The sequence below is a fragment of the Neophocaena asiaeorientalis genome, unplaced genomic scaffold (genome assembly GCF_003031525.2).
Source record: "Neophocaena asiaeorientalis asiaeorientalis breed wild unplaced genomic scaffold, Neophocaena_asiaeorientalis_V1.1 scaffold82, whole genome shotgun sequence".
In the NCBI taxonomy this organism is placed as follows: Eukaryota; Metazoa; Chordata; class Mammalia; order Artiodactyla; family Phocoenidae; genus Neophocaena; species Neophocaena asiaeorientalis.
Window position 1 is genome coordinate 3,130,159 of NW_020173068.1, and position 12,564 is coordinate 3,142,722.

The following is a 12,564-nucleotide window of genomic DNA, read 5'->3' on the forward strand; positions in this document are numbered from 1 at the left end:
TCAGAGGTGCCATTACAACATAGAGGCACTAGAGGGCACCCTACCAACTGCCGGGACCAAGGATGCAGCAGGAGGCAGAGACAACTCTACAAAACCCCGGTGATGAATGATGCTAGTTGAGACCCATCACCTGTGCGCGTGCGCGCGCGCGCGCACACACACACACACACACACACACACACACACACACACACACACACACACACACACACACACACACACACCGCACCCTCTGAGGTCAGGGGAGGGTCCTTGTTGGGTTCTTTTTTCTGCAGCATGTTCAAATATCACTCCACAAATAGTGCTGTAGCTCTAATTGGAATTTCTTTGCTGTTTGGCTACCTGACCTTGGGGAAGGCTGCACCTCCTCTGGCTTCAGCGTCCCCAGTGATGTGGCATGGGTTGTGCTGAGTGACCCCTAAGCTCTTCCAAGAGACAGTGGTTAGTAAGAGTTTTGCTTTGTCACCATCTGCGTTGCTATTACAGTCACTTCTGTGGGCTTCAGCCCTACTACCAGGCATATCTGATTGGCCAGGTTTTGGTCAATGCCCACTCACTGTCGACTTGAAGGGTCAGGCCTCTATGGATTCTGTTCCTGGGGGCAGGCACCAGGATTTGCCCTTCTCCAGGGCCTCTCACAACAGGGAATTCCTCTGAAAGGAAGATGGGGCACCAATAGGAAGGGGGTGGGGGTGAGGCTGGAGAGTCAAGAATGTCCCCTACTAGGTGGCCATGGGCTCGGGTGGGCCAAAGTGTATAAGTAGTTTATTAAACAGGCTGACCTTGATGGAGTATTAACATACATGAAACAGCTTCATGTTTCCCTAATCGCTGTGTCTAAGAAGCTGCCTGGTCCTCTTCTGTCCCTTAATGACACCTGGTCACTTTCTGACTCTCCCCAAATACCATCTTCCCCCGATGGTCTGCCCTGCTGCCTCTTGCTGGGGCACCCGCCAGCAACCAGCCTTCTTGGGGAGGCAGCAGCCACGGCACTTGAGCCTGGCTACTCCTAGGGGGCCCTTGCTGCTGCGAACCCCCTTGCTTGCCATGAAGGATGTGCAGGCTCTTCTGCTGCCTCCCCCTCCCAACTTGGCCCTTCTCTCTCCTGGTCTCTTTTCTCTGCTCAAAGAGATGTTGGACGGGGCAGACCTGCAGGGCTGCCACACAGGTTCATGTCCAACCAAGGCGTGAGGTGCTGGTCACCCCTTTCTGCAGGCATCCGTCTCTGTGAGGGGTACCCTTGCCTCTCCTCCCTCTTGGTTTGGGGGTTGGGAACAGCGGGAAAGCCACAGCGCTCCGCCTTCCCCAGGCTGACAGCTCCTAAGTCCCCTGAGTCCCCCTCTCTAGGTGGTCAGCTTGATCAGGTGGCGGTCAGACAGCAGAGACTCCCTATAAGCCTCGGAGAAGCTCTCTTTCCAGGGTATTTTCCACCTCTTTCTTCGCAGTTTTGAGCCCTGGTTGCCAATTCTGGAACAACAAAAAGTTCCTTTCCTCCACTTGCTATACTTGATGATTTGGGGAGCCTTTGACAATGGTGGCAGTGAGGAACGGGGTATTGTTCCGAAAGGCAGCAGGAGGGTGAGGGGCTCCTCCACAGGCATGTGAACCCCACACCCAGTCACACATACACACTATGTTAGTGAAGATCAAGTTTGTCTGTGAGTGACAGAGGACTCCAAATAACGGTGGTATGAACAAAATAGATACTGATTTTTCTCTCATGTAACAGTCTGCACAGGCAGAAGAGGGCTGATGCAGCACTTCTACCTTCCTCGAGGACCCAGGATCTTTTTATCTTATTTCTCCAGTATCCTTAACACATGGTCCCTGCCTCATGATCCAAAATAGATGCTCACGCTCCAGCCATCATGTTCACATTCCACCCAACAGGAAGGATGAGGGGATGACAAAGGGTATGCCCCTGCCCTTTAAGCTCTCTAGAAGTTGCACACACTGCTTTACCTTATAACACACCAGATTTTGGTCGCATGACCACATCTAGTTGCATGGGAAATGCAGTCATCTGGGTGGCCATGTGCTCAATTGCTATACCAATGAGACAGTCTGAGCTGCTCACGCATATGGTTTGACTATCTCTCTCTTCCTTTCCCCACCCTCCACCCTGGTCTGGCTGGCAGTGGGCACTGGTCTGGGGGGCAACTGCACAGGCTGTGTCATCTGCTCAGAGGAGAATGGCTGCTCCACCTGCCAGCAGAGGCTCTTCCTGTTCATCCGCCGGGAAGGTATCCGCCAGTACGGCAAGTGTGTGCATGACTGTCCCCCCGGCTACTTCGGCGTCCGCGGCCAGGAGGTCAACAGGTGCAAAAGTATGTGGCCCCTCCCTTGTCCTGTGCTAGCACTGTGCTCCTAAGCATCTCTGGCCCACATCCTACCTCTAGCCCAATGCAGCCCCAGGGGAAGTAGTATATGCCTGAGCCCAGACTCTGAGACACTTGCTTGCTTTCAGGCTGGCTGTGAAGCCCTAAGCAAGTCAGTGCCCTCTCTGGGCTCAACACTAATGGGACAGGGGACCTTCACTTCTACCGTAGTTTGGCTTTGTGGCCTTTGGCATGCTACTCACTCTCTCTGGGCCTAGCTCAATGGGAAAAGGAGCCCTAACTCCTAACTCTAATTTTCACTGTGACCTGGACAAATCATGACCATCTCTGAGCTTTGATGGAAATGGAGTGGGGAGTCCTCACTCCCAGTCCAGATTTACTGTGTGACTTTAGGCAAGTTACTTGCCCTCTCTGAGCCTCAGCTAAAATGAGACAGGAAATCAAAATAACCACGTTACCTTGGACATGTCACCTGCCCCCACTGAGCCTCAGTTCAAATGAGAACAAGAGTTCTTGAATGCAGCCCAGTTTGACCCTGGACAAGTCTGGGCTTCAAAGGACACACTGAATCCAGACCCCAGGGCTACAGAGCTTGGGCTACTCAGAGGCCCTCCCCAGTCCCAGGCAGTCCCAGAGGGTCCCCTCCCTGGGCAGCCATCTCACCAAGGGTGGCCCTGGCTGTATTACAGAATGTGGGGCCACATGTGAGAGCTGCTTCAGCCAGGACTTCTGCATCCAGTGCAAGAGGCGGTTTTACCTGTACAAGGGAAAGTGTCTGCCCACCTGCCCGCCGGGCACCGTGGCCCAGCAGAGCACATGGGAGTGCCAGGGTGAGTGGGGGCATCCCCACCCTGCCCTGTCCCCTCCCTCCCTGGAGCAGGGGCTGGTGAGGGGTGTCAGGAGACCTGGAAGAAATCATAGGAGAATGTCACGTGGTGATGGGAAGCCCAACACCATGTCAGGTACACATATGAACCCTTCAATACACTAGACCCATCATAAGCACCACTATTATGATTACTATTACTACCAACATCTATATCAATATTATTGCCAAGAGAGGCCACAGAGCACAAAAGAAGAGCATTGATTTTGGAATAAGGCCTGGGTTCAAATGCTAGCTCTAAAATTCACCTCTAGTGACCTTGAGCAAGTCAGTTAAGCTCTCTGTCCCTCAGTTTCTCCAAATGTTAAAAAAATTACAATAGAACATAGAACCTACATCATGGGGGAGGGTTGTTGTAAGGGGTAAATTAATACAATTTAAAGCACTTAATATAGTAACTAACACAGCAAACGCTCAATGCATGTCATTATTATTACACATCATATTAGCTGTCATTACTGTTCTGTTTTCCCATCACTCCTTTTCAGACTCCTGTGTGAGCCCCTCCTCTGTGATCTGTCCTTACACAAGGGTATTCTCCAGTGTTCTCACCTAAATCACATATCTCTGCCTATACATTCTCTCTGGGCACATGTTCACGGTCATTCCAAAAGCTGATGGCTCCTAACTCACTGTCCTCAACTGCATTTCTCCATGGGCAGCAGACTCACATCCTCACCTGCTCTATGGATGCCTCCTTCCCTCCCTCCCCATCCCCAGCCTGGGGCTTCCTCTGGGCTTCCTCCATCAATAACCAGCTCCGGGCATCACTGTGGGCTCCTCTCTCTCATCCTACATCCAATCCAATCTCGTTCTTTCACTCAGGAAATATTTACTAGAGCATCTTCTACGCTCCAGGCACTTTCAAAGTTGCTGGGGACATATCAGTGAACAAAACAGACAAAGCTTCTGCCCTTATAGACGTGACATTTTAGTGGGGAGACGGAAGACACACAAAAATAAATACAGATGTTAGGTGGTAAAAAGAACTCTGGGGAAAATGAAGGAGAATAAAGCCCCCAAACCTGCCCCACCCCTCCTTCCCCCTTTTCCGCACCCCATCCCCACACATCCCTTTCTCCCCACCCTCTGCCCATTGCTGGGATCTTGGCCACAGCCTCTTGCCTACCTGCCTGCCTCTGGTCTCACTGCCTCTAGCCCAGCTGGCTCATTTCAGAAGCAAGAGTGATTGTTTCAAAATGACAATCTGATCAGGCTTCTCTTCTGCTCAAGGCCCTTCAGTGGCTCCCATGGTCCTCAGGTAGAGTCCCCAGGCTATGGGCAGTCTGGTCCCCATCTGTCACCTCTCCACCCCTATCCTTTTTTTCATTTCCCATTTGAGTCCGTGCTCCAACTTCTCCATGAGGGCAGAGTCACCCTGGGGATTTTGCTAGGGTTATTCCTTTCACCTGGAGCACTTCTCCTTCCTGCCCCTCCCTGAGCCTGGCTGACCTCCCCAGCCCTACTTCAAGACACAGATCAGGAGTCTCCTCCTCCAGGAAGCCTTCCAGGTCACCCAGGCTGGGACCCTCTGGTCTCCCACAGCTGCCTGTTTTTCCCCATCACTGTCAGAGCACCCTGCCTTCCAGCCTGACCGCTCTAGACAGTGAACTCTGGGAGGCAGACCCAAGACCAGCAGACAGACTGGCAGGGTCTGTCTGGTTCCTGCTGCACCTCGGCACCCAGCACGGCATGTGGCACACAGTAGGTGCTCAGTCTTTGCTTCCCAAATGAATGCATCTGTGAAGGACCATCATTCTAAGGTCTGGAGAGCTGGTTTCTGGGCCCAACTGGATCTTAAACACTTGCAGTTCTGTTTTGTGAGCTCCTTCTCTGTTCCCTTAGCAAGCCCCTCACCTGCTCTAGACCTCAGTGCCCTAATCTGCAAAATGGGGTATTAATAGCTGCCCGACCCTCTGCCTACCTTTCAGGGGCTCTTCAAAGAGTCAAATGGGAAAGAATACTATATATGTTCATATATTTTGAAAATTTCTCCCTACTAAGACCTTTTATGTCCGTGACTTCATTTTTCCTCACAACAGTCCAGTGTAGCTCCCACCTCGTACAGCTGATCAAAGGCACACGATCAAGTTCAAAATCCAGGTCCTGGCCCCGAGGGCCTCCCAGCTGACCTTGAACCTTCACTCCACCCCCACTGTAGCTCCCTCGACCCAGACACAGGGTGGCCAGGCCCCCAGGCTGTGCACAGCTGCCCCGCATGCACTTCCTTCCATCACCACCTGATGAAGTCCTCTCTCCCTTCAGCTCCTTTGTCACCTCCTCAGGGAAGCCTTCCCCTTTAAAGCCACACAACCGGTCCCTCAGGCTTCTGGCCCGCAGCAGCCTCTGCTTGCTCTAGTACAGCTCTCATCCCAGGCTCTTACAAATAGCTGTTTAAACGTCCCCCTCTGCTGCTTGTAATAGCCTGTGACTCCTTTGCATGAGGAGATGGTGTCTTCAGGGAACTGAACCGCTCAGACCCTGCCCTTGAGCTGAGGAACACTCACTGCCGGCTGACCCCATCTGTCTGTCTGTCTCTCCACCTCACAGAGGAGTGTGAGCTGGGCCCCTGGGGCAGCTGGAGCCCCTGCACACACAACGGGAAGACCTGCGGCTCAGCCTGGGGCCTGGAGACCCGCGTGCGGGAGGCCGGCCGGGCCGGGCGGGAGGAGGCAGCCACCTGCCAGGTGCTATCTGAGTCAAGGCAATGTCCCATTCGGAGGCCCTGCCCAGGAGGTGAGCACCAGGCCGGGCACGGGGGGCAGCAGCAGGCAGGGCCCAGGGTGGCTCTGAGTGGCCTTGGGACACAGCCCCCACAACGAGTCCCTGTAAGGCTGCCTGAAAGCCCCTCACTAGCCACATCTTTCTGTGTCTTGAGCATTGCCCCCTCTGGTGTCCTCCTACTGGGGTCAGTCCCAGACCCCCTGGGAAGATCAAGCTTGCCCTTTCCAGCGGGAGTTTGCGACCCTTTCAGACTGACACCTCCTGTCAAAGGACTTGGGACGCCCTCTTTACACTCTGAAACAAAGTCATGGATAATGTGACCCACTGGCACTGGTCATTTTTTAAAAGATTCAGTGTAGTGCTTAACTATAAAAGAGAAATAAAAGAAATTTCATTACGGCAGCGCTGGGGCCCAAGGCACCAGGGAGTACTGACCGAAGTCAAATCACAGTGAAAGTGGTAGCCATCCACGGTCAGGGCCTCACGCACGGCTGTGTTGCCATCAGGGACGCAAATTCCCAAATGGCAACCAGCTCTTAGTAAAGTCCAACAAAACTGTCTGACTTCTCGATTGACACCACGCTGGCAGCCCTAGAATATTCGGTAATGGACAAGTGTTCGCAAACACTTGGCATTCACACAGGAGACAGAGTTCAACTCTGAGCTCCCTACGTGAGGCTGGAGCAGCCGTTAGAGAACTGGCTGGGATGGGGCCTTCTTCCTGGGGGACTGTCCCACGCAGCACCCCCCCATCCCTTCCACTGAATGGCCCAGGGAACCCCTTCATTGTAACAACCGAGATCACCACAGAGTTCCAGAATACCCCAGTGGCTATGAAGAACCACTGATTTAAATAGAAGAGAGGCCACAGAGTGTGTGGGTAGGATGTAAACAGTGAGTGGTAATAATGTGGCATTAGCTGATATTAACTGTGCACCTACTATGCACAGGGCACTGTGATAATTCTCTACGTTCATTAAGTCATTTAATCTGCACAATGACACTATGAGGTGGGTATTGTTATTCTAGTTTTACCGATGAGGAGATTAAGGCCCAGAGAGGTTGAGCCACTTGCTCAAGGGTCACACAGCTAGGGAAAGGTGGACCTGGAATTCAGACACAGGTCTGTGCGCAAAGAAGAATCTACAGCCACGGTAAGGGTGAGGGCCCTGGAGCTAGGTCACCTGGGGCTCACTGGGTCGGGGTGGAGTCAGGACTTAAACCCAGGGGCACCCCTGGTTTCAGAAGGGCTTGTGGTGTCTGGGTTGGGGGCGCAGATAACAGAGATGGAGGCACCTCGGGGCCATAGTGGGCAGTTGGGGACAGAGGATGAGTTTGAGATGGGACCAGAGAAACTAAGAGACCCCAGACCTGAGGAAGCACCCACACAGACGGACAGGTGTCCGTAGCACTGTGGCCACATCTCTCATGGCATCTGAGAGCTAGTGGCTGATTGGCTGTGGAGGGATTGAGAGAGGAAAGCTGTTCCCCCAGGTAATAACAATAAGAATAGTAACAACAATAGCAACAGCAGCGAACATCCACAGAGCGCTGACCACGTGCTGGGCACTGTGCTAAGTGCTTTGTAAATATGATGCCTTTGATCCTCACAACAGCCCTGCTGTGGGCTCCCTGCGGCATCTGCTCTAATGTCCCTCCTCAGGGAGCCTTCCATGAGCTTCCCCCAACCAGGAGCCACTTTCCATCATATCACGTCACAGCTCTTAAATCTTCCTGAAATGGTCATACACATCCTTTGCTTGTTTAATGTCTGTCTTCCTCGATAGAGTGGGACCTCCAGTGAAAGCAAGCTCCTTGCTTTATTTCCAGCTCCCTCTCTAGCACCTAGAACAGGGCCTGGCACATAGTAGGTGCTCAGTCAACACTTGTGGATGGCAGGTGTGGGTGGGTAGGCAGGCCTAGGGAAGAGGTGGGGACCCAAAGCCTCTCACCCCATTTCCCACCTTCACAGCTGGCAAGGGCCCCTCAGGCAGCCCCCCACCCCATCCCCCAGATGCTGTCCTCCCCTGAGGGCTGACACAGTCAGCGGGAGCTTAGAGGGGCACCTGGCTTCAGCGCCCCTGAAGGGCCCAGGAGTGGGTGTAGGGGGCCCCAGAAGCGGGCAGCTAGGTCTCAGGGGATGACCCTGAGAAGGGAGGAGCCCTGACTCCAGAGGAGGTGGGCACACAGCTGATACTCAGGTAATAAAATTGCCCTCCCCTTGCCACTCCCAGCTCTCTAACTGCCTGACCCTGTGACCTTGGGAAGTGGTTCCCTGAGCCCCGGTTCCTTCATGTGCAAGGGGGCACACAGCTCCTGTGGGAGAAGAGTATGGGGCCAACGGTGGGTGAAAACGGCCTGGATGTGGAGACACTTTTAAAACAGAAATTTAGGGCTGGCCCTGCTCCCAGCCATGCCTCAGTCTTCTCACCTGTTGATAATAAAAATGACAAAAACAATGGGAAGAGCATTCCAGGCGGAGGGCAAAGCCAGTGCAAAGGTGTGGAGGTGGCATGACCCTGCCAGTGGCCAGGACGGTGTGAGCAAAGGGGCTGGGGCGGGTGCGGGGAGGCCACAGAGACAACATGGTCTTTTCCTCCAAGTGAGTGAGGAGTCACTTGAAAGTGATGCCCAGAACTCCAGCCCAGGCTGTGCCACTGAGTTAAGTGAGGCCCCCGCTGGGCCTCAGTCACCTCACCTGAGAAATGGGACTTGATAAGATGTTGGTGTTAGAAACTCACCCCAGCTCCACGGGGGATGGGGAGTGGGGCACAATGGGGTCAGGATCCCGAGGCAGGTCTGGGGTTTGCATCCACTCCCCACGGTGGGAACTGGGTGAGGCACAGACCCCCGTGATGGCGTCAGATGGGGCAGTGGGCCTGCGCCTGCTTCCCAGCTGTTATGCGGGTGACATACTCAGTGGGAGCATCAGCTAAGTGCTGACGTTACTGTTGTCGTTTTGAGGGCAGAGCTGGGCCCAAGCTGAGTGGGAAGGTTGGTGCCCGGACCCGGGTGAAAGGTGTTGAGTCTCCAGGGAAGAGCCCTGTAAACCTCACAGTGAGTGCACGTGGGGGTGTCATGGGCGCCCCCTCGAGGCCACCCTACGTCCCAACTGGGGTCCCAACAGTGGACCTGCAGGCCTGGCGGGGCAGATGCCCAGCATGGGTGGTGCTCAGCAGGTCAGCGCCCTCCCCACCCCGCGCCGAGGAACTGAGGGGAGTGTCCGGTTTGGGGTAAGTGATGCTGCCGTCCCAACTCCAAAAAGGAGTGATTGTCAGGTCAGCACCCCCATGTCATTCCGAGCCTGCTGCGGGGAGTGGGGGGCACCCTCGTCTGTCAGGATGGCCTCAGCAACAACGCCCCGCTCTCTCGTTGCAGAGAGTAACCCCAACCAGAAGAAGAGCGGGAGAGATCGGCGCCCGCGCAAGGACCGGAAGCTGGACGGCAGGGGGGAAGGGAGGCCCCGCCCAGCGCCCGCCTAGGCACGGCCCCCGCAGCCAGGCCGCCGGCAGCTCCAAGCTTTGTCTCGCGCGCTCCTCGCTTTCTTGCCGCTGCTTTCTCTTCCTTCTCTCTTCTCTTTCTCACCCACCTCTCCTCTCTTTTTTTCATTTTTATTTCCTGCATTTCTTCCACTTGTGTTTTCCCCTTCTCCCTCCCCTCCTTTCTCCTCTTTCTCTCTTTCCTTTTATCTTTTTCTTTCCTCCTGTTTTTCTTCTGTTCTTCACTGCGTCCCCCACCCCCCGACCCCCGACACACACACACTAAGACAGACACCAGCTCCTGTGCACTCCACCCCTCACCCCCTCGCTCTCTGTCTCCTCCTTAAAGAAAGAAAACATCTTTTTCTAGGCCTTTCCCGGACCCTCCCTGACCCCTTTGCAGAGAAGGTGTTTCTAAGAGCAGGGCCCAGGCCCCAGCCCAGGCAGGCTTACTGAGTCCTGAGAGACCCGCTTCTGCTCCAGAGGAGACCCCGGAACCCGGAGCTGTGGGTGCCTCCAGCTCTGGCCAATCCCTGGAGGCATTTCCACAGCCCTCAGCCACCAGCTCCCCTGGGAACCCCCTGGAAGAGTCTCAGGGCTTCCTGCTGCCCCAGCTGGCCACGGAGGAGCCACGACAGGGCCTCTGGCTGGTCAACCAGCCCGTGCCCTCCTGTGTCGCAGTCACCCTCCTGGGAGCTGCCTGCTGCACTCATCAGTGCTCCCTCAGCACCCTCCCTCTTGCGGTTCCCTGGCCTCTGCGTCCTGAGCCCACGGTACATCCATGTCCTGCATCAGGTGGGGCTGTCACCCCTGGAGGAACCACCAGCCCATCCTAGAAGAGGCCATGGAGGCTGAAAGGAATGTTGAGATCATCCAGGCCACTCTGTCCCCCCGGGTCCTCCTGCCTGTTGTACCGCTGGGGAAACTGAGGCCTGAGAAGGGACTTGCCCAAGGTCACACAGGGAACCCAGGGCCTGTGTCTTCCACCTGTTGGTTGCCCTGCTCAGCACACCCACGGCTGAGAGGGAACTCAGGAGCCCTTGGGGAGGTGAGGAAGGAAGTTGTCGGATCAGGAGCAGGGGAAGATCCCCCCACTCACCCACAGCACCCCAACACCCCAGCCTGCGACCCCTGCACGCCAGCCGGGAGAGCAGGAGGGATCTCCTCACTGCCTGTCGTCCTGCCGTCAAGTGCCTCCTTCTTCCTTTGCTCCCCTGACTCCCCAGGAAGCGGTGCTCCCAATTCACATTGGCATTTCCAACAGCCAAGAGCAGGGAGAGCGTGAGACCCCAGGGGCACAGGGTGGCCTGGGAATTGGGGCTGTCAGCTGGCTGGAGGAGAGGCTAAAGGTGGTGAAGTGGCACATCCCCACCCGAGACAGCGCCCACCCCCAGGCCTCCCTCCACCTGGTGCATGGGGATCCCCTAGCACTGCCTCCAACAGATTCAGAGGAACCTGCCCCTTCCCAGGCCTCAGTCCCCCTCTCACCTCCTTGAAGTCAGCAAGAGCCCCTTGCCTGGCCAGGCCACCAGCTTCTCGTCTGCAAAAGTTTGTACCTCTGAAATGCTCTGTTGTTGTTGTTGTTTCAATACCCCACTATTTTTTTTTTTTTTTTAATAAAGGGAAAAGAAAGAAACTCGCAAATGCTTCTTGGGCATCAAGCAGGTGTTAGGAAATCATGACGCTGATGAGTTTGGAGTAGCTGAATCTAAATGATGTGGGGTGGTTTTCTCTGGAATGCCCGGGGCCAAGAGGGCCAGGGTGTGCCGGGGACTGGGTGGGGGGCGTGGGGGGAGAGGAGAATTGGGCCCTCAGCCCCTCCCGGCCTCCTGTAAGAAGGGGGCTCGGCCAGAGGCAGAAGAGAGCAACCCTGCGCCTTTCAGCCCCAAGATTACAGGAGAGACCCCAGGACCCTATCTGTGTGCTATGTGACATGTCTGAGGGGTCAGGGACACCTAGGAGGTGTGACAATTGCACGGAGTCGTCTAAACCTCCTGGGCTGCTGGTGAGAGGGGCCTCAGCACTGGGAGGCACAGGTCCAAGTCCCAGCCTGTCATCAGCCATCTGCGGGGCCAAGGCCAAATCATTTCCTCTTTCTGGGCCTCATTGCCCCGGTTTGATGGATGAAGAGGAGGCATAACTGGATTAAATCCATTGCCCAGCCTGGGTGGCCCAACAGCATCCTCTGGGTGCTTCCTAAAAATTCAGGCTTCAGGGCCCTGCCCAGACTTACTAATTGTGAACAAATTTCGGAACAGACAGTGAGAGCAAACGTTCATTCCAAGACGAGATCGGGGGAGAGGGCAGCTCTCAGATGACTTCCAGTCCCAGATCACTGGGTCTAAATTTGAGGGGGCTGCACTTTTGACTCTGACCTCGAGGCTCATTGATCTGATTCTACAAAGTTTATATTCTACATGGAGTTTTCTGGTAAGATTCAAATTCTAGGATGCTGAATGTTCTAAATTCCACAATTCTAGGACACAAAGATAGGAATAGAAAGTTCCAGTCCTGCAATCCCCTGGCCATGTGCTTTCCCTCAGGGGGCCTGGTCCTCTGCCCCAACTGGGGGCTGTGGACAAGATTCTTTCTAAACGTTTTCAAATTAGGAGATAAAGTTTCTTCAGGGCCTAAGCCCCTCCTCTAACCTTTGGATCGCAGATGTTTCCCTGACCCCCAGCTCCTAACCCTCACCAATCCCAGCCTCTCCCACATTCTCCCGGGGATTTAGGCCCCTTACTGGGAAGGAGACCCTCCCAGGTAACCACCTCTTAGAGGCCAAACTCAGAGAGGAGCTCAGAAACTGATGGGGCCACCCAGCAAGAGAGGACTGTCAGGCAGAGTACGGGGAGGTTCCGGCTTCTGGCCCCTCCGGATGCTACCCCAGTGGCAGAGAATTAACAGCTTAGCCCAGGTTTAGGAGCTCCCGCCTGACCCCTCCGGCGGCCCACTCCAGCTAGGCCCGCTACGGCCCTCTCGCTCCGGCTGTGCATCCACCTGGGCTCACTCCGCACCTGCCTGTCGGGGCACCACGGTGCCCGTCCTACCCACGTTCTGTCACTAGAGGGCGTCACCCAACCAGGAACAGGCTCATAACCGAGCAACACCGCTTGCGATGGTGGCTTCGGATGACTGG

At 55.1% G+C, this 12,564-nt stretch overlaps 1 protein-coding gene across 1 annotated transcript in view; it reads left to right on the forward strand.

Moving 5' to 3' along the window:
• RSPO4 (R-spondin 4) overlaps positions 1–9,431 on the forward strand; it is a 35,268-nt gene extending 25,837 nt beyond the window's left edge. Inside the window, exons 2-5 of the mRNA XM_024743049.1 lie at positions 2,139–2,327; positions 3,029–3,169; positions 5,776–5,961; positions 9,328–9,431. Of these exons, the coding sequence (XP_024598817.1) occupies positions 2,139–2,327; positions 3,029–3,169; positions 5,776–5,961; positions 9,328–9,431 (620 nt within the window). The remainder of the gene's footprint in view (positions 1–2,138; positions 2,328–3,028; positions 3,170–5,775; positions 5,962–9,327) is intronic.
• Positions 9,432–12,564: the final 3,133 nt, after the last annotated feature.